The 21,862-nt window shown below is 42.1% G+C and overlaps 1 protein-coding gene across 30 annotated transcripts in view; it reads left to right on the top strand.

Moving 5' to 3' along the window:
• Positions 1 to 21,862, top strand: part of MBNL1 (muscleblind like splicing regulator 1) — a 161,036-nt gene that overhangs the window by 19,646 nt on the left and 119,528 nt on the right. For 8 of the 30 annotated variants that reach the window (XM_081302311.1, XM_081302297.1, XM_081302323.1 and 5 more), the window contains exon 2: positions 8,359 to 9,359. The exons of 17 other annotated variants lie outside the window; for them this stretch is intronic. In XM_081302311.1, the coding sequence (XP_081158437.1) occupies positions 9,186 to 9,359 (174 nt within the window). In that variant the 5' untranslated portion in view covers positions 8,359 to 9,185. Of the gene's footprint in view, positions 1 to 7,803; positions 8,203 to 8,358; positions 9,360 to 11,171; positions 11,305 to 12,016; positions 12,175 to 21,862 lie in introns of those variants that run through there. 5 more of the 30 variants (XM_081302316.1, XM_081302308.1, XM_081302309.1 and 2 more) reach the window with 5 other exon arrangements.

The following is a 21,862-nucleotide window of genomic DNA, read 5'->3' as shown; positions in this document are numbered from 1 at the left end:
CAAGTGGTCAGCGCACCTCTCTGTCTTGACAGGCCTTACTCCTTTAGACCAGGGAAGCGCACCTGGCACCTGATTCGCTGTCATGAAACATTACTGTAAGCTTATGTGAATTTGAGATTTTTTTTTAAAGAAAAGCTCACATTAAACTGATCATCTAATTTTTGGTTATTTGGAATGAATTCATTTGATATTGGCATACTATTACGAGTGTGTTTGAAATCATTTGTTGAGCAGGTGATCTTCTAGATCAGATGTGTCAGTCAGTAGAAATGCCCACCCATCCACCAGGGTAAATAGACCGTGCAGCACCTGCATGGCTATGTATTTATAAAAAGTTCGGAATAAGAAATATGCTAGCGAAATAACAGAGACTTTTACTGATTATGTGGAAAGGAGGGAATGTGTGTGTGTTGTGTTGGCTCATGAGAAGTCTACTAATTCAACTTTTAAGGATGCATGTAAGTAATTCCACACTATGTTCACGCAAAAGTGGTTTTAGTCATGATTATTTTAGATCTTTGTATTTAATAATAATTTTTTATACTTTTCTCATAATGATTAATAATTAAGCAACTTATTTTGAGTAATCTTTAATAGAAGCCAATAAATTCTTCCTGATTGAGTTTACTATGTTAGTTTTTAAATCAGACATTTTAGAAATTCAAGATCTATTTGTTAGGGTCAAGCTTTTATACTCAGATTTAGTTTTTAGTATTGAAAGCAGTTGCTACATTATATTTTTAGAAGTTCTATGAAGTATGGCAACAACTGATCCTAATAGAGATTAATTTCTATTTTGGGAGGGTTTTATACATTACTCTATATCTACTTCTTTAACTTAGATATTTTACTATTTTAGGCAATGCTGCATTTGCATTTCCATTTCTTCATATGTTTATTTTATTGTTTATTTTGGTACTTGGGATTGAACCCAAAGGGGTGCTTTACCACTGAGCTAAGTCTCCAGCCCTTTACATTTTTTATTTTTATTTGGTGTAAGGTCTAGCTAAGTTTAAGTCCTTAAACCTGTGATCCTCCTGCCTCAGCATCTGAATAGCTGAGTAATATTATAGGTGTGTACCACTGCACCTGTGTGATTTCTACTTCATCTCAATCAACTTGAGTCTGCTACAGTGGCAGCAGGAACAGGCTAATAGTGGAGAAGATCTTACCACCACTGGCTGTGAGAATGGCTTCTGTCTTGGAGGGAAGGTTGGACTAGTGGGGCAGAAGGGCACCAAGGGAGCAGCTTCCACTGATGCCTGTGGACAGGGGACTCTTTCCTCAGCTCTGGTGGAGCACCTCCGTGGTCACTCCTGAGCTGCAGTGGTGTCACTAGGGCAGCCTCAGAGACTCTGCTGCCACCCCCCAGGCAGTGAGGGACACATTCTAAGATGGGCTGGTAGAAGTGTTGTTATCAGCTCCATTGAGAAACAGGGTGACATTGTTCAACAGATAGAGAGGTGCATCATAAAAGTGAGACTTTAGCCCTTAGTCGGGTTGTCAAGGGTCTAAACTCATCTAGGTAAGCTGTAGGGTCACAGCCCATGATGGGGAGGGGCATTGTGAGGGGACACAGGACCATGGCGATGGCATTCCCTTGGGCAGTCAGGGTTTCCTCCGGCTCCTTTCACACTGATGGATTGTGGCTGCCTCCACATACCATTCTTCCTGAAAATCACCAGGATGGGGACATTGGTCTTTTCTGTGACTTAGCTCTTGAGTACAGAACAGCTTTGTTAACTCTGTGTGAGTCTGTGTTTTGATTTCTGACTGTTTTTCATTTTGAAATATTACTAGTTTTGGAAAGATCAGCTATGACTACCTGAGGCTAAAAAGATCATGCCGCTGTGTAATAGATGAGAGTAAATAAAACACCGAGGGAGTAGGGTTTCTCCTGAAGCACGTGAGGGCAGCACCGTGGTTTTCTCTCATTATTCCTCCGCGTAGACTCAGGGCAATGCTGAACACCGCCTGCTTGAATGTCATCAGGAAAATGCAAATGTTCTCTTCTTTTGCCAGAAATGAAGACTGGGTCTGTCAGAAATTTGCAGATAATTATTTAAATGTTTCAAATTTGCAAAGCCACACAAAACTGTTTTGAATTATTCTGTGGATAAGAAAATCTTCTTTCAACTCACAATCCAGGAGATATTTAAATGTGGTTCTATTTTAACTTCATTGCCTCCTGCTCTTTCGAGGGAGTGCCTTCCAGCGTGAATTCTCTTGGTTATAAAGGTGGCATTGCCAGCTCAGTAAACTGTGCCCAGGTATCGGGACTCTTAGACCAGGCTTCAGATACACCAGGACAGACATCCTCTCATGTCCCAGGTGTGGGTGGCTTGCTTTCTGTGGATGAGATGCTGTTGTGTGCTTAGCAGCTGGCTGTGCTCCAGGGATCCTGTGCCACGGCAGAACAGGACAGGTAGTGGGACAGGCAGCAGGACAGGTAGTGGGACAGGTAGCCACAGGTGCATGGCAATACTCTGCAGTTTTTCCTTCCTATGGCTCGTTATTGTTGGTGTAATGTTAGGCCTCTGTCTTTCATCAGGACTGGACTGGTGTTGGGAGGAGCAGAAGGTTGAGCCTTTGGACAGTGGCTGGAGAGGCCACTGGGGGGTACCCTTTTGGTAGGGGCTGGCTAAAGGCCTGTGGAGGGCCAGCTAGGATCCCATGTGATGCCAGTGTAGCTGCTGTAGTGGGGATTACCACCTGGTGACCCCAGACCTCAGGTGCTTCCTTGTGTTGCCTGAGGGAGGATCATTCAGAATTCACCTTCCATCCCTGTCTGGAGAGAAGCTTTGTGTTTCCTTTTGTCTCAAATGTAAATATTCTGATTTGAGTGGAGTACAATTAGTGGCCTCTGGAATTCTACTCTGGGGCCATGGCGCTTCACCTGACCATCCACCGCCCCCTGGTGACTTAGGGAACCAAGGCTGTGAGGGAGTCGCACTTTGTGATCTTAGATGACTTACCTGTGTTCCTAGATGCACCTTCTTCTTCTGGGCAGCAGCCAGTCTGCCAGCCCAGCTCAGTGGTGGTGTCTGGGTCGTTGCAAAACCTTATGACCGAAGGCCGTCTTTTCCTTAGTAGTGTTTCTAAAACTCCAATCATCTACAGTCTCGTCCCCAGTCTCCGTGGTCTGCCAGGGCCTGCTCTCTCAGCCTTGCTCTTTTTATTGAATTTGAGCTTTTTTCTAAGCCGTCGAGCTGATGTGGTCACAGAACCTGCGAGCTGTTCTTTGTGTCCCATGGCGTCTGTGAAACTCGTGTACTTTGCATGATACCTGCAAACATGTTGCACTCCTGGGAGTGTGCTGACCCCTCACTAAGAAACGCCCATCTCAGCTCTTTGGCCAAAGGATGCTGAACACTGCTGAAGGCTACTTTGACCTCAGACCAGTTTTTCCCATCAAATAACTGACCGTGTTGTTCCCAATTCAGCACCTCAGCAGGGAGAGCTTTGGGGGACCAGCACCCAGGAGTGCTCAGTGGAGCGTTTGCCTCCTGCGATCTTGGTTCATATTCGGGACCAGCCCTGAGCAAAATCGCTGGATGAGCAAACTTAGCTAGCTGAAGGGCTGTGTTGCTAATTATGGACTCATTGACATCAGTGACCCAGCAGGAGAAGTTAGGGGTTTGGGCAACGGGTCCCTTCTTGCCATCTCCAGACTTACTTGGTGAAGTTGACCTCACCGTCCAGTTAGATTAAAGCTTAGGGGGTGAGAGTCATCATGAAAGACTGCCCATTGGTACCCAGTTACCCTCTTGAGCACATACCTGTCTCAACCTCAAGAGCTTATGAGAAGGGTCCCCAGATTCCTGCCTGAACTACTCAGGAGGAAGCTGGACCAGCCTGCCCACGTTTGGCCTGGAAGGACAAGAACAATCAGTAAACAGACGTGACTAAGAGATCTAACCTTGCTCACAGAGGCCACCCCGTTCTCAGAAGTAGAATCTCATTGCAGACCTTGTGCTGTCCTCCTCTTGCTCTGTGTGCATGTGGGTCTGGAAGGTGCTCAGACCAGGCCATCCAGCCCAGCACCTCAGTGCCCTCAGGGCATGACACTGGCCATGATGGTACCTCTCTATGAGCTTCATGATTTTCTTTTCTCTTTTACTTAATCCTTGCCCTTTTTCTTGGTTTTTCACCATCCCCATCATTTCACGTTGTCATTTCTGTTTCCCCTTACATCCGTCCTAAAGAAGAACACGAATGTGACTTCTCAAGAAGACATTAGTTCTTGGTTCCCAGGCAGAATATCGTATTTGTAGAGTGTGTCACGTAAGGTGAGGAACTTGAGAATTTGGGGTTTGATAGGGGGTTAAATAGGGCTTGTTAAAAAGGCTTCAAAAGGTTTGATTTTCACTGCAAAACCGTTAACTTCCTCAAGCAATCTCTTTGTGATTGGGGAAGTTTATCATAATATGTTGAAGTACAGGTCATAGATTTACCTATTAGCCAATATCTATAAAGTAGAAATATTTCCTTTAATAATCATTAAAAATAAAATAATTTTAGGGAAAAGATGTTTGTTAAGACTTGTCACAATTTGGATATTATCCACACGTTTTAAAACGTCATCTATGTCTATGGAACCAAAGCTCATTACCAGCTGAAGGAATCCTTTGAGAATTCAATATTGGTCTAAATTCTGTGAAATCTTAATTTACTAAAACAGTTAATGCTGATTTCAAGTCTTCCCTGAAGTTCTTTTTTTGAATAAAGAAAAGGAATAAGAGATAATATTCCTATATCAGCAGTTCAGTCAGATCAGTTCGTAGGATAGAATCTGAATTTTGTATGCAAAGTGCCTTACATCAGGGGCGGGTGCCCACAGCATGGGATCCAGCAAGACCAGTAACACAGAGGGGTCACTGTCTGATCTGTCAGTGTGTGTGCCCAGCTAATGATAAATATTTTGATTCTCATCTATACTTATATCCTTTTTACAGTTAAATAGTATATGATAAACTTACAAACACATGTCTACAATATTTCCAAGAGCACTTTTTCAAATAGAATTTTTCTATTCCATCAAATAAAAGCAACCAAAACACTAATTTGTAAGCATTTTAGTAACTTTAGTATGCTTTGGGCTGAGCTGCAGCCTCAAGGAGCCTGTTACGTGGCAGAAAGGAGAAACGGTGCACTCTTGAAGGCAGTTTTGTCATTGTACTTAGATATAGCCACCAGTGCAGCTGTGCAGATCTCTTTACTGGTACCGCTTGTTTGGACCCCATGGATCATGATGGAAATTTTCCTCAGAATTGGGGACACATCCTCATGTTCATGTTTATTCCAGAGCAAACTTCATTTACCAAACATGTTAAAAGGTTTGTTGTATTCCAGGATCCGGGGAGTGGGGGAGGATCTGGGAGTCCACGTGTTGTCAGGGAGTTGATCATCACCAAGGGGCCATAGGAAGAGGTCCAGGTTCTGAACATAGTGAGGTTTAGTATTGAGGCCCAGCCTTCAGAGATGGTGGGATCTGATAGCTGCTTAAGCAAGGGGGAGGGATATGCCATGTTGCGGGGGGCAGAACCACACATGAAGCCCCAGGAGAGTGTAGTGGGCAGCCCTGTGCCTCTGCCAGAAGAGGGTGCAGTGGGAGGAGCTACAGAGTAGCCTGTCAGCTCATGCCAGGGAAAGGTCCAAGGCAAAGAGTGGAAGTGGTGGCCTCAGAGGTTCTGGAAAGACAGAGGCTGCCCTCATCTCTGGATGTTGGCCTCTCTGAACAGTGGAGTTCAGGGTCTGGAAGTCAGACCCAGAGAGGAGAGAACAGAAAGACTTTGGACACTGGGCCTGATAGGTGGAAAGCAGTAAGGAGCGCAGGGTGTGCAGCCCAGGCAGCTTCCCCTGAGCCGGAGAGAAGGAGCTGCTTCTGAGCGGGCTGCATGTGTGAGGGGAGGAAAGGACAGTACCTGAAAAGGACCCAGCAAGGTGGATGTTCGCAGAAGGTCACCTGGACAGGAGGGGGAGAGTGCTGGAGGCTGAGAAGCAGGATGAGGGTTTCAAGTCAGGTGAGCAGCAGGTCAGAGAACTGAGAATCCTGCTCAGCGGCCGCTGTTGTGACCATGACGTATCTGTGATGTATGAGCTCGTGTGCCTTGATAGGGAGGAAAGCATGAAGAGGGCCTTGGGAGTGAAGGTGTAGGAAAGTCGCTATTTGGAACGAGAGAGGGAACTGTCCAAGGCCCAGGGAAGAACCCTAGACAAAGGGAGGGTCTAAGTAAGTGACCCTGGAGCATAATAATTTATAAAGGCTGGCTCTGTGTTTTTGTTTTATTTATTTATTTTTTGGTACTGGGGATTGAACTCAGGGGCTCTCAACCACTGAACCATATTCCCAGCCCATATTTGTATTTTATTTAGAGACAAGATCTCAGTGAATTGCTTAGGGCCTAGGTAAGTTGCTGACTTTGAACTTGTGGTCCTCTTGCCTCAGCCTCCCGAGCTGCTGGGATCAGAGGCGTGCATCACCGCGCTTCGCCTGTGCCTATGTTTTTAAGAGTGTGTTTTCATACTTGGGTGTGTTTATGCATAAGTGTACACGTGTATGTATATTTTCATGCCCTATAGGTGATCTCAGTCCTATTGTAGTAATTGGTTATTTAATCTACAGGTCGTTGAGTAATGCTAAATGCACAGCAAAGATTCAGGAAGGTAGACACAGCTTAGGGCTTTTGACTGGAAATAACTTGGATTTTATAGAATCAGGCATTAGGACCTGAAAATGTTTTTTTGAAAAGAAACATTTCTGAATACTTGGATGAGTTGGTTCTTATGTCCCTCTCAAAAGTTTTCGTTGAGGTAAAGGGGAAATACTGCGGAGTGATATTGGCTAAATTGTTATATTTGTGTGTGTACAAATACGCAACACAATCCCACCATTATGTACAACTATAATGCACCAATAAAAATATGGAAAAGTAAAAGTAAAAATATTTTGGTCTTGCTACAGTGTTTTCCAAGTAGTTTTGGAAGATAGGTTAAATTATATTTTTAAAGTTACTGTTGAGAACTAAAGTATTAATCTTAAAAAAATTGAAGTTTAGTAATATTCATAACTTTAATGTATATTTGTATTCTATATTTTATGTTCTAATTCCCCAAATTATAAATATACAAAATACCAGTCTACCTGTTTGGCCCAAGAAGCACTCCTTTGGAATGTGAGATTTAGTTTCTAAAGCCTAATTTTCTTCATTAGCAACATTGAAAAGTTAGGAAAATAAAAGCTTTTTTTTTTTTTTTAACTAGTAAAATTTTCTGAAAGTTTTTCATCCTGATTGAAATAGAAAATCAGTTGTCAGGCGTCTGTACCCTTGTCTAAGGAGTGGTCTTAGGTGTCCAGGGAGCAGACCCTGGGTGCTGCCCTGCCCTCTTCCAGTGCCCCTGAACTGCTGCTTAGGTGCTGGCTGCCCGGTCGATTGCTCTCCTAATATTTAATGTTTCTGCGATGGAATCACTTTCTCCCCTGAGTTGACTTGGGATTTGCCAGACGCACTGACAACACTGCACTCCTTATTTTCGCCACATGACCTCAGCTTCTGCTTTAAAAGTGTTGGAATAAAGGATGCTTTTGTTCCTATCTCGCCTCCTGTGATATATGGACGAAGTGTCTGCGGGCTGAATGGAATAGTTCTACAGTAGGAGGCTGCCTTCAGCTCAGGGGCTGGCCTGGGCTCCGAAGGAAGTGAATCGGATAGGTCAGGAGAACGTACCATTTGTAAACACCCCTTTCCTTTTTTATTCACGTGTCAGGACAGCAGCAGCAGGCTGTTCAGCCCTCCCTGCGCAGAGCAGAGGAGCAGCCGGGAAGTGAGCTGCAGTTTTTAAACCTTGCCTTTTAATCCCCCGTAGTGATCTTCAAGGGCTTGGGCTCCTGTTAGGAGCTGTTTTGAAACTAACATGGTTTAGTCCACTAACTGCATGTTGGGTAAATTCAAAACCCACATGCTCGTCCTCTTGCAGTGGAATAAGTCACATCTGATGGACATTTTCTGTGCTTATAGCATAGTAATGAACGTCTGACAGGCGCGACCTTTCATAAGACAACCCACACTATTGGCTTTCTGCCCAGAATATTGCTGCAACACTATCTGTGATTGGTTATCTCTCTATCATGCATTGCTTCACAAGGGGAAACGGCCCCTTTTTTTAATAAATCTACGATGGCTGGCTGCAATATGCCTCACTGTAAGTATTTGTGTATGTGTGTTTATGTGTGTGTGTGGGAGAGAGAGGCAGAGTTTGAAAATTACTTAGTCTGGTATCACATGGCAAGGTTGTGATACTGTAGGACAGCAGTGAAGTGCTACTTAGTAAATCTTAACCTATCTCTTTTTTCTACAGGTTGGTACTAAGAAGTGCCTTTCCTGACGTCTCTGCTGCTTGGAACCGCTTCTAGAGCAGTCTCTGCTTTTGCCTTGCTTGCTGCCAGCTAGACTGTGACGACAGCACATCCACCCTCCACCTCTGCCCAGACACCCCCATTTCTACTTATAATCAAGAGAAAAGCTCTAAGTATCTGGCATTGCCCTAGGCTGCTTTAGTTTTAAAAGAAAAGTTTGCTGAAAAAGTAAGATATCTTCTGCCAGGAAATCAAGGAGGAAAACAAAATCATTTTCTCGATTTTGCTCTAAACTGCTGCATCTGTCTATGCCAAACTAATCAATACCGATTGCACCACCAACTCCATTGCAAATTCAGCTGTGAGGAGATTCCCTTTCAGACAACTTTGCTGAAAGCAGCTTGGAAATTCGGTGTCAAAGGGTCTGCCACGTTTTCATGCTTGCATTTTGGGGCTCCAAATTGGCACTGGGAAGGGGTAACCGAGAGCACAAGGCTGATTCCAGGCCCTACTTTTAAACGTTCATCTACTTACAATCCTAGTATTTCTCTGAAAACCAAAACCTCTTTGAATTAACAGTTTCGTGCTGTGAATTTCTTGTGGGAGATCTTTTCCTTGATATCGACAACACAGTTTTCCATGTACTTTTAAAACAGGGAGTGGGGGAAATATTTTGGAGGGGAAATTTTCATCATCATTTTACAGTTTTATCAGTTCATTGTTTTTTTTTGGGGGGGGGGGTTGTTGCTTTTTTTTTTCTTTTCTTTTTTCCCGGGGGGTCGGGTTTGTTGGTTTCACTGAAAAATTTAACTACCTGTAAAATCTAAACATGGCTGTTAGTGTCACACCAATTCGGGACACAAAATGGCTAACACTGGAAGTATGTAGAGAGTTTCAAAGGGGGACTTGCTCACGGCCAGACACGGAATGTAAATTTGCACATCCTTCGAAAAGCTGCCAAGTTGAAAATGGACGAGTAATCGCCTGCTTTGATTCATTGAAAGTGAGTAAACATTCTATTATTTTAAGGATATGCAATAATTGAATACAGTCCTCTGACCTGGGAATTGGGGGTTGCTTTATTGATAGTCCTACGGATGTTCTTATGATGATGTTGGGCTGGGAACTTTGTTAGATGATAGCACCAGGCAACTGTGCTCAAAGCAGATTGGAAATTCAATGTCAAAGAGTCTGCCACATTTTTGTGCCAAACTTTGTCTAGCTAACTCTGTTGTGAATAACTTTTAAATTTTATTTATTTATTTATTTAATCGGTCCTTTTAGTTCCATGCCTTTTTTTCTGGAGCAGAAGTGTTGATGTATGTTTACTTCCTAATGGAAACACAGTATCTGTTCTGGATGGTAAATGTGGAGACCTATGTTTGGCATGTTGCAGACCTTATATGGTGAGGGTCTCACAATAGCTGAATGGAGATGATTTGCCTGTGTTGGCATAGGAACTGCCCTGTGGTCAAAGAACGGTAGATTTTAAATCAGTTAATTGTACATAGAGATTTTTTTTTTCACTTTTTTTTTTTAACTATTTTGAAAAGTTGGATTCTCTTTATTTTATGGGCATATTATTTTAAGGTAGAAGTCTTGCATTTTGTGGAAAATATAACTAGAAGTGAGAGCCAGAACTTTTGCTACAGTACCTTATTTGTGGCACAAGCTTTGTTGATAATGAATTTTATAGATAAGTGGAAACTCAGAAGTCCAGTTATTCATTGGATTTTTTTCAGCCTCAAAAATTCTTGTTTGAAGGAACTTAGCAGTTGATTTTGTGTTAGATCCTTATTAGTTTTTATTTGTAACAGTCTCAGTTAGAAATGTTAAAAGTTAGCTTTTTTGGGCCCTGGAATACTAAAAGATTTACTTAAGCGTTTCTTGACATTCAAAAATGTCATTAGATTTGCAATCCAGGTATCAGATTTGGAAATGTGTCTTGTGAAAGGTAGCATTCTTGTCTTTATTTTGACACACAAGATCAAGACTAGAAATGTTTTCTTAGTACTCTCAACCTATTTAATCAAGATTTTTTTTTAATGCCAACAATGGTTAATTAATTAAACGTTTGAGGAGGGGATCAGTCTCATATCTACCCTTATACAGATGTGAAAGTGTCGAAGATCCAGCTTGTCTTTTAAAAAATAAATAGTGCTTTAATAATACTTCTAAAAACAATATCAGGGTGAGTTATGAGTTAACTGTTTCAGTCAACTGCTTCTTGATCCACCTTGGGCTGCTTACTCTGCTAAAGTTTTTGCCAAAGATTCCAAGGATATCATCTTTAGAGTAGGATAAAATTGAGACGTTAACAACCACAGAAATATCTTGAGATGTTAGGTTGTTCTTAATGTCATAGCCCTGAGATCAATAAGCACAAGTTGTAAATTACTCTCGGGCCTTCCCCCCTTTCCTTTGAAAGGTGTGGATGAAGGGCACAGTGGTTGTACTTTCCTGAACACGTATTCCTAAATTCATGCTGACCAAATTCAGGTGTAAGTAGAGATGGGGACCCGTAAAATAAGGGCCAAAGGGCTAATTGCTCTTCTCGATAACCAGCTGTGTCCATAAGTGACCCTGTTTTGACCCAATTACTGGTAAATCCAGTCTTTAATCCTATAGACGGTTGCTGGTGCATTTGTAGCTGCAAAGGGAAGGACATTAAATTTGGCTGTGACGTTGAGTGGTTTTGCAGAAGACCTGCCCTCCACAGCGTCTGGAAACATTGTGAAACATTAATATTCAGTTGCTATTTTTCCATCTGAAAATATTTTTGTAGTTGCTGCTCACTTGTGGCCAGGGAACAGTTCCCCTTTGAGCTGAGCGGCGGCATCGCTCAATGACAGACTGTGTCACTGACGGGATCCAACTGCCACATCAGGGGCTCTGTTAGCTGACAGGCGGTTTCAAGATTTTAAGTTTATTGATGACCTGCATTCACTGTAAGCAGCTAATCAACGTAAACTTTGTCCTTTGTCTAAGAGAAACTGAAATCTATGTTGTCTAAAACTTGGTAAAATATCTGGGGCTTGAGTCAAAGGAGAAGAGAGTAAACATAAGTTTATTTATGGTGGAGCTTCGTCATCAGGACAGCAGCTCCTTAAATGTTGGCGACATAACTATAGTAAGAGTGAATTAGGACGATTTTGAATCTGCAGAAAATGCTCATGCCTGAAAGACCATGTCTCATATATATACATTATAACTGATGCACAGGGTGATCTTTCAAACAGTGTTGAAAACGCTACCTTTTAGATGATAGCCTCCCTGTCTTCGGTTTTGTGGCTAAAATAGATCAAAAACATATTTTAAAACAGTTCAAGTAACTGTGACTCATGCTTGAAGTTCTGAAATTTGGGAGCCTGGCGCGGGTTCTGTGCCAGTAACCACTAGATGGCTTGCATTGTCTCAGTGAGCACAAGGAATTCAGAAAGCTCCGCATATCCCGACTTCTTCAGCAAAATGTGCCCTGTGTGTTCCTGCAGTCCATAGTCCAGCCTCTGTGAGTTCTTGAGCCACGAGATGGAGGTGGCCTGTGTAATCTGCTATTTTTAGAAAGTTAGGAAAGCAAACCAAATACTCTCTGAGAGGACCCTGTGAAATGGCTGTCCCCTTCAGCTGTGCCGTGGCAGGCTTTGGCCAGGCTCCCGGCTGACTTACATCCACGGCAGACTTCTTGCTAGGAGAATTTGCTTCATTAAAAAACATAAGTTAAACACAACAAGAAAGTATTTATTTATCTAAAATCAGTTGGCACGATACTGAAGATGATAGGAAGAAAGTTAGCTGAGGATATTTCAGTTGGCATTCTGGTGAGTTTAAGTTGCAAAAAAATAACACTGAATATACAACAGGGAAAACATAGAAATCTGTAACAATAAATGTGTTGCTAAGTAAAATGGTTGTACATGGTAATGAGGAATGTATATATGGAGAGTGTGTGTGTGTGTGTGGTGAAGCAGAATAATATGAGTTGCAGTGAGTGTAGTATACCAATCAGTATTTTAAGCCCTTAATTTCTCTCATTAGTTTTGCTTTAAGATTTGGAGTTCTTGTTCACAGTCCTTAAAAGAGTACATTCCATCTGAGGCTCGGCATGTTTACATGCTGTAGCTTTGCATGTTTTACTTACTTCAGATATCTAGGACGTTTGAAATATGTACTGTTTTATGCTGATGAGGAATTTTCCTGCTTATGGCTTATGAAAGAAGTACCAAGAGAGAGAAAAAATAGGAATTAAAAATGCCAGTCTTACAAGCCATCTTTAGAATGTCATATATAAGAAACAATATTTTAGATAATAACTGATTATGGTTACCTATTTTCTTCAGTCATGACCTTTCAAATTTAGGGAGTATATGTAAAGAGAGCCTACAAAATGTTTTTTAATGTGATGTTGAATTTGTTATATTCTTGAAAATTAAACTTTTATTATATGATTGACAGAAATGGAGACATATTGTTGATTGACTTGTTTTCTTTCAAATATCCATTCACTTTTCAGTGCTGGGGGGGAGGGAGAATAAACCTTTATGTTTAACTACATGTCTTCAAAAAAATCTATCAAAACTCATTTTTCTTGAAACTTCAGTAACTTGTTCTCTTATCAAACTAATCAATTTCATTTAAGATAATTAAACTTTCATTTTGCTATTATACATGTCTGTGTGTGTGTGTGTGTGTGTGTGTGTGTGTAGTCTATCTATATCTATCTCCCCTGATGAGATCTATCATCCTTCTTATCTATTTATCTCCCTCCCCTTACAAGGACTATCTGCTGTCTCCCTTGATGAGATCTATCATCTGTTTGTCTGTCTGTCTATCTATCTAGCTATCTCCCTCCTCTGACAAGATCTGTCTATCTTCCCTGATGAGATCTATCATCTGTGTGTCTGTTTGTCTGTCTATATAATCTCTCTCTCCCTCCCCTGAGGAGATTGTTGTAGATACAGCAGAAATCAGATTCTCTCTCTTTTTCCCTCCCCACCTGATGAGATTTGTCTGTCTCCCTTGATGAGATATATCATCTCTCTGTCTGTCTGTCTGTCTCTCCCTCCCTCCTCTGAGAAGGTTGTTGTAGACACAGCAGAAATCAGATGCCACTGCACAGTGGCATGGGATCTGGGCATTGACCTAGGGTAGCATATGAAGTCTAGAAGTTGGGCTTTGGGGCTCACAGATGTGCACTAGGTAAAGGACCAGCTCAGTGCAGAAAGGAATCTAGTCTCTGGGTGTCCCATGTGGGCTAGATGGCATATATGGAGGATAGGCAGTGGTCCCAAAGGTGTTCTCAGCTAATTCTTGGAGTTGCTTCTGTTACTGCACAGGGTTCTTCAACCCAGTGACTGCCTGTATTGCCTCTGTTGCTGAGCCTCAACATGGTCTTTTCCTGTATTTGTGACCAAGTTTAACAGTAACCCTGACAGAAGGGTATCTGGGAATTCTAGATACAACATCCTCTTTCAAATTAAAATGTTCATCCAGTAGGTGCCTAATTGGAATAGCTGTTACTGAGTGTTTTGTTTGTTTGGTTTTTGCCAGTGATGTCTCCACATGACATTAAAGCTTTTCTCATAGTTACATGTGGCTCTTTGGGCACACGTTCAATGTGCCTCTCAGTGATGGGTTGACACGGCAGATCCTTGTCTCCCATATCTTTGGAGATGAGTTCACTAGGAGGCATGGTGAGCACCATGGTGCTCAGTGCACAAGTGCCACTCACACTTGGTCTGCAGAATCCTCACACCTCTGAAGAGCCGTGCATGTGCCCAGGGCCATCGGCTTTGACGGGGACTTTCTTAGCCAGGTCCTTGGTGGCTGCAGCTGCTTCAGTAGACTCGGGCCTATGTTCATTTGCTGTTTATGCTCTTATAGTTAGAAAGTCTTTGAGAAAAGATTTCTAAGTGAATGGATGTCTTTAAAGTTATCGGACAAACAAATCTGTATTTTGAATGGCACTATGTGAGGACAAATGTAGACCCTGCAGTTGAGCCACTGCTTCTGCTTTGCCTTTTCTCCTTAAACCTCGCTTCAGTGTGTGCTGTACTAAGCTGTTGCGACCCAAGGCGCACAGGACTTTAGTGATTAGGCTCAGGTTAGTATTAGGACTTGAGCAGTTAGTGCTCCGGGTTTGCACACATCTAAAACTGCTCAGGGTCTGTCTGATTCCATGAAGAATTTGGAGTGGTCCAGGAGCTCAGAGCAGTCCATGGGGAGCTGAGAACAGTCTACTGGGAGCTCAGAGCAGTCCACGGAGAACTCAGAACAGTCCACGAAGAGCTCAGAACAGTCCACGGGGGGCTCAGAGCAGTCCACGGAGAGCTCACAACAGTCTGAAGAGAGCTCAGAGCAGTCCACGGGGAGCTCAGAGCAGTCCACGGGGAGCTCGCAACAGTCCCACAGCCAGGCTACTGGTATGAGGGTCCGCTCTGTGAGCAGCACGCTCCTGGGGCCAGTCCAGGGTAGAGGAGAGACACTTGAGTGTTTCTGAGACCCCACAAAGGCACTCGGGGACTTTTTTTGGAAGCCGATCCTGTCACTTTCCTTGCCAGGGATAAGCACAGGATTGTGGCCATCAGCATGGCTAACCTGGTATCTTTCATGCTGAGCAGTGTCTGCCTTCCCACAGACATAGACAAAGCTGCTTATTTTCTTAAAAGATCCTATTGAAAAATTCGAGGCTCTTAAAAGTTTTTTTTTTTTTAATTTTAACAGAAACACATTCTGTGTTTTTAGCTAGAGGAACAGTTTCCTATGTTGACATGTAGGCCAAAAATTAAGACAGTAGAAATGGATAATCAGGTGACTTAACACTAGAGAGAGTTGTTAGCATACAGAAAACTGACTGAGGTGAAACCCTCTGGAATCTTGATGGAAATACTTACTGGTTGAAGTGTAAGAGGTTATTGGAGTAGTGATTTCTCTGTGAACGTCACTGTAAATGAGATTAATTACAGGGAGGACTTCTTAATCTAATACTCAGTATACACTAAACTACTACAGAATTTTACCAAATATCATATTTCTTACGTGTATCTAGTGCACATTTACGTATAGCATCATCCTTAACCCTCTGATGTGTTTTTGGAAGATTTTCACTTGGAGATAAAATTTCATTTCTTGTTTTTTATGGTACAAGATTTTATGTTGTGAAAATCACTGGCGGTTATTAAACTGTCCAACTGACTTATCCCTTTTAGTTTGATTGACAGGCTGTCCCCGGGATGTCTTTGGACCTTGTCCATCTTTAACCTCTGTTCTTCCTGTGTTATCTGTAAGACCTTTCCAGCTCCTAGCTGTCCAGCCTCAGAACTGTTGGTTGTGAACCCTCTTTATTTTCCTCTCCACAGTCACACAGAATTCATTTACACATGTTGTTTGTAAAGTATTAGATTCAGCATTGAGTAAGAGAGATACTTCATCCCTCCCCAGCATTTGGCATAAACAAATTAGGGGTTTATAATCCTTATCTAGGCCTGTTGGTGACTCCGTAGTCATTAGGATTCAGGTTCCTTCATCCTTAGTTCAGAGGCGCATTTGACTTCCAAATTCAGGCTTGCTTTAAACCTGTAAGATGGCTGCTGCAGCCCCAGCCATCATATCCTTGTTCTAGAAAATAGGAACAGGAAAGAGACAGAGGGACCTCAGGCCAGTCCAGTCAGGATTCCTTTCACAAAGGTCCTCTGAGCTTCACTCAATGATCTGTCCTGGCCTGTGGTTGGTTGGTGTTGACATATGGTTTTCACATAACCGTGGTCTTTTGTTATCTTCATTAAAATGAGACCTCTGGTAGGTAAGGTGAGAGGATGGTTGGGGGTCCAGTCGCTGGGGTAAGAGTTAGAGATGTTTTTCACCCAAAAGCTTCTAGAATCAAATAAACCTCCCAGAAAAGCAGGTAGGCGTGGGATTGGCCGGAGGGAGGCCACTTCTGAAGAGAACCTTGTGTCTTGTCATGCGGCAAATCTGTCATCACTTCTCCGTCTTGGCTGTGGGTCAGGCCAACCTGGTGTATCTCAAATGGATTGATTTTTACTTACATAAAAATAAAACAGCTTCACTTTTATTTTCCTGTAGCAGTGCCTAATTATATATTTACTTACCCATTTGCAACTTGAGTATAACAGGCACACCTACCATAAAAATGGGTCCCAAATGATCGTACATGACGAGAGATTCTGTGATTCTATTTCTGCTTCCTCCATAAAATGTTCTTCTTTTTTTCTTCCATATAGAATTCAATAATAAAATGACTTAATATTTAAGTTGCTGCATGTGGGCGCCCTGTTCAGTGCTCTGTGCTGTTTGGTGATACTCAGTCCTTCTAGCAGCCCTATGACCTTGTTCCTGACACTGCTCCCATTTGAGAGATGGGCAGGTGAAATGCAGGGAGGCTGGGCAGGCCTCTGTTCTGCTAGTGAGATGAACAGGAAGCCTCAGCTTGTGCCCTTTCTGCTCCCTGGGGAGCATTACTTTGCATTCACATATTCTAAGGAGTTCACCCAAATCACACAGCATGCTTAGGAGTAAAAATGAATATTCCAGGCAAGTTTACAGCCCAGGGCCTCAAGAAGTATTTAGAAGCAATTATACTTTAAGTCAACAAGGAATCAACAAGTATTGAATCCAAGAACTGGAGAGCAGGAGACCAGCTCTCAGAGATTACGTATCTGTTGTCACATATGTGGCCATGAAGGAAAGATCCTCAGCTGAGCATCTGAGATAAGGAGCCACTGTTTCAACTAGATAGCTGTCCCTCCCTGGATACAGCAAGTTCCCAAGTTGTAACTGTTGAGGAGGCCTTTTCCCACAGAGCAGTGTGGTCCCATCATCAGGCTGCGGCTGAGAACTCAGAGTGACCGGAGGGTGCTGGGATTACTGTCTGGAACAAGCAGCTTTGAAAACTCCCCTTATTGGTGAGGCCCAGGAGGCTCCAGAGAGGCCTGGGAAGAACCACGCCTGTCACACATCTCAGTCCCACAGTGCCATAGACCCTGGTGCTCTCGTCAGAGTGTTTCTGTGGGAGAGAAGTGTTGGAAGTTTCAGTTTGGGGTTCAGAAAGGCACCTGGGCCCAGGTGGGGGGGGGGCTTCCTCAGCTCCAGGAGTATCCTCTGCAGCCCCGTGTGGGGGTTCTCCGGTGTCATCTCTGGGCTGCTCCTGTTCCCTGCAGCTGGCCTTTCGTAGGCCAGGGCTGGAAATGGGCAGACCAGAGAGGGTGGGGGTGGGGGAGCGGCCTTGTCACTTGTAGCCAGACAGGCAGACAGTGGAGAGGTCAAGCTCAGTTGTCCCCCTTTCTGGCAAATAGTCAGGGGTTCATAATCAACTCAGATGGGAGCACAGAGGACATTGAGGAGGCGACGAGGTGAGTGTTTAACTGTTTGAAGACTAGTTCAAGTGCTTCCTATGTCAGACTTGGGAGGGGCAGGCTTTAAAACACAGGGCCCGGCTCAGGAGACCAGGGTGTCAGGGAGTGGGGTAATGAAGGAGGACCTGAAGCGTCCGGGCAGGAGTTGGGGCGGGAAGTCCTGCTAAGTCTGAGACCACAAGTGGGGCCAGAAGAACTGGAGGGAATCCCCATTAACAGAGGTCCCCTTCCCACAGGAAGTAGCTGTCCCTGGTGGTCAGTGGTCAGGTGGGAACCACCTACATTTCAAATTAGATCACAGTTTTGGGTCCAGCAGAATTCTTCTGAAGCTTGCTGGGCTTATTTAACACTGTTTATGTTTTAGTAGATGTTAATGTGAGTTTGATGTTCAATGATTAAGGCCCAAGACCCAGGGCTGGGGCTGGGGCTGGGGCTCAATGGTAGAGTGCTCGCCTCACACGTGTGAGACCCTGGGATTGATCCTCAGCATTACATAAAAATAAATAAGTGAAATAAAGGTATTCTGTCCAAATACACCTAAAAATAAATATTAAAAAAAAAAGATCCAAGACCCTGGACTTTCCAGGCCCTGTAGGACTCCAGTGTCTTAGGTTAGAATTTATCTCTGTGCACAAGACCCAGACCTAGTGTGGAGGCTTCTGGATTATAGAAACACTTACGCCTAAGTCCAGGCTTTTCTCAGGTAAGGAGGAAGCAGCTGTAGCTAGCAGTCGACAGTAAATTACACGAAGGAAAACATGGAGAATTAAAGTTAGGAAAGCTGGGAAAACTTTCTGTCATTTCCAATTTTCTGCACAGATACAGACACAATCAGTGTTCAGGATCTGCTTGTGACAGATAAATTACATCTGTAATTCATTCTTTTCCATGGTACTGCATTCAGACAATTTGCTTTCAGATATCTTTGCTCATCTAATATTCTAAAATCTTCCATAGACTGAAAATAAGTCTAGTAACATCTTCCAATCCCAGGAAGCTTTTATAACTAAACAGTGTTAGCTTTCAAAGTGGGCCAAATTAAGAAAAAAAAAAAAAGAAAAAAAAAGAAAGAAAGGTTTTAGAGAAAAACACAGCCAAATTTATCCTTCCTGAAATAAGATTCCTTTTTGTAGATGACATTGCTTTTCACAAAACAGTTCTCCTTTAAGGGAGGCAACCAAGAAATGAACCATGAAGAAAGACATACCTAAAGAAGTCATTATTTATATAAAGAATCTCGTTGAGAAAGATCTGTGTTCTGAATGAATTATTTTTCTCCACATTATCTCATATCTCTTCATGGCTAAGTGGAGACTAATGAAATCCAAATCTAGCTCTGAGAAAAGATTATCATCATGATTTTATTTATTGAACTTTTTTTTTTTACTACTGTGAACTTTTACTCCCAGACATCGCCTCCCATGAATCATAGCAGAATAATAAATTGAAAGCAAATGTTCAAATATGAAAACCCAATATATTAAAAAAAAACCCTCAACTCCCATTGCAAATGTTTTGTGCTGGGATCACCTGAATAGCTCCTCTAGTACCTTTAAATGATTATTAAAGTATAGTAGTTTAATATGTACTGTATAGTATAGTGGCTTAAGTATATACAGAATAAGAAAGGCAAATAAATTCAAAATGAATTTTGCTCTGCTTTTAGTATCTTTATTTGCTACTCTCAGCTTTTTTATTTCCTACTAAGGCTGAATAGTGCAGGAGGAGAAATCTCATGGGAAATACACACTTTTCTACTAAAGGTTTATTTAAGAATTTGAGGACATTATAATTTAAAGTACATGCCACCTCTGCATCTCAGTTGCTAAAAGATAATCCATCCTGCTACCCTCTCATTACCTGCTCCCTATCAGACGTTGCAGTTGGCAGGACTAATGTAGGGTGAATGATAGTCTTGCTGCTTTGGGTGTTGACACACTAATGGTTATTCTGAGCTCTCAGGCTATTGAGAAGTACAATGAAGATGAAAATGATTGTAGAATAATAAAATATTGTTTTAAACTTCTCAAGTCTTTAATTTCAAAATGTTCAACTAGAAAACAAATTTGCCCGCGTAAAACACGGGCAGGTATTAAATGTCTGAATATGTGCTTGAGGTTGTCCTGAAGTGGGTAGGAAACATCATCTGGTTACTGTAGGAGAAGCAGAGAGGAATCTCAGCTTCGGTGCTGTGTACTGCAGAAGAATCTGCGTGTTTGGGTTGGAATGGGTATAACCCTAATTTTTTTTATATGACAAGAGGGTTATGTCAGGCCCTCCATCAGATTCTGTGATTCAGTGAGATAAATCCAAGTCACATTGAGTTTTAGGTAGCACAAGTATTTGTTGAGTCACCACTATGGCCTGAATATAACTGTACTTTAAAAAATCATGATCAATTAGACTTTATCTGAATTCAGAAAACTATCTTCACATAACTTCTTAAATTTTTTTTTTCTCATTTAGGATGTGGAATTTCCATTACATTTTAAATTAGGGATCTGACAGCATAGAGTCTAACCCTTGGGTCAAGTTGAATTTTAAAATTTAAGCCATGCACAGAGAACAAACATGTTAGCAAATGGAACAAGCTGTACTGGGAAAAAACCACGAGAGTCAAGATTGCAGGATGAGGCCTCATAGTGAAGGAAAGGGCAGCAGATAAAGGGGTTTTCATCTCATGACTATCCTGATGGGACTTTTTTCTTAAAATAGAGTATTCCTTTTTTCAAGGAAGCAGCATAATTGATGTTTACCTAATGCATGAAACTGTGGGATTAATCTGACGCTGAAATTTCATTTTTTTGTGAGTTTTACTGGGCACTTTTTAAAATTTCCAATATTATTATGTATGCTTAAAAAGACTTGGTTAGTTGTACTTTGTGAAGTTAACTGTAAGTGAGAGCTTTCTCTGCCTCTTTGACAGTGATTCTTGTTAAAGGTCTTCCTATTGTATGTTGTACTTATATGTTTATGATTTCTAATATGGCATTTCAAAATAAGCTGGGAATAAAATCACAGTAATTAATTTTTATTCTTTGTGTATCTGTAATACTGTGTGAATAATACTGACATCTAGATCCAGGTAGTGGAATTTTTTTCACATAAAGTATGAATTTCAATGATGTATTTAAAAAGAACTCAACATCATTTTTGAGACTTTTGTACTATATGTAATTGAAATAAAAAGGACTATGTAAATGTAAGAATGCTTTTTGCATTTTGTTCATGATATGGCAAAAAGAGCATGTTTACTCTCAGAAAAAAAACATGGATTTAAGAAATCCATGAAATTCCTGGTCCTATGGAACGTTTAGGAAGTGTTAGTTTAAATTGTCATCCTGGACTCTTAGAGATGTGGCTAGACATTAGTGCCAACGGTGTGATTTGGAATGCTCTGGGAAACACGTGATTCTCAGGGAGCAGTTCTTTTGGATGGATGGCAGGAACAGAAAGCCCCCCGCCCCCTTCAGCTGGTGTTCGAGGGTCTCTCCTGTAGGGGAAAACACTTGGCTGCTTAGCTGTTTTCTGAATCATCTCAGTTTAGTCTAACAGCCAGTTGGAAATATTTTTTTTAGAAAATCGGTTGCTATGTGGATGGAAAGTTGGTGCGTGAGTGGGATTCACTGTTTCCAGGACTGAGTGGCAGTCCTCGTCCTTCGAGTTTATCTTGTGAGCGGTTTGGTTTCTTCATCATTCTGCTCTAACGTCACCTTTCCTTTTTGTTATCTCTTGGTGTTTTCTGAGCGTCTAGATTGGCATCCCTGCTCTTTTCCTTGGGGTGAAATTTACAATAAACATGAGGCAAGTGTTAGTGCCAGGAATAATGAGAGTGTTAGTCCTCTTGCTACCTGTGGAGTTTTAATCAAAGTGGGGTCTTGAGGATGGTTGCACAAAGCTCTAGGCAAAGTCTAGTAACAAAGAAACAGATTCTTTATGGCAAAGATTGTCAAGGTCGCCTGAGGATCTCACACCTGGGATTCAGCTGGACGTAATTTATCACGAAAAGAGAAGAGGTTCCCTCCTCTGTGAGCCCCATATCTGTCCTGAAGGTTCTCGAGGATTCTGTGAGGTCCACTGTGTTAAGTAAATCACCTGGGCTCTGTCTTGCTCTCTGTGAATACCCTGTAAGCAGTGG

This window comes from Spermophilus citellus (genome assembly GCF_964194105.1).
Source record: "Spermophilus citellus genome assembly, chromosome: 7".
In the NCBI taxonomy this organism is placed as follows: domain Eukaryota; kingdom Metazoa; phylum Chordata; class Mammalia; order Rodentia; family Sciuridae; genus Spermophilus; species Spermophilus citellus.
This window is presented reverse-complemented; position numbering and strand designations above follow the sequence as displayed.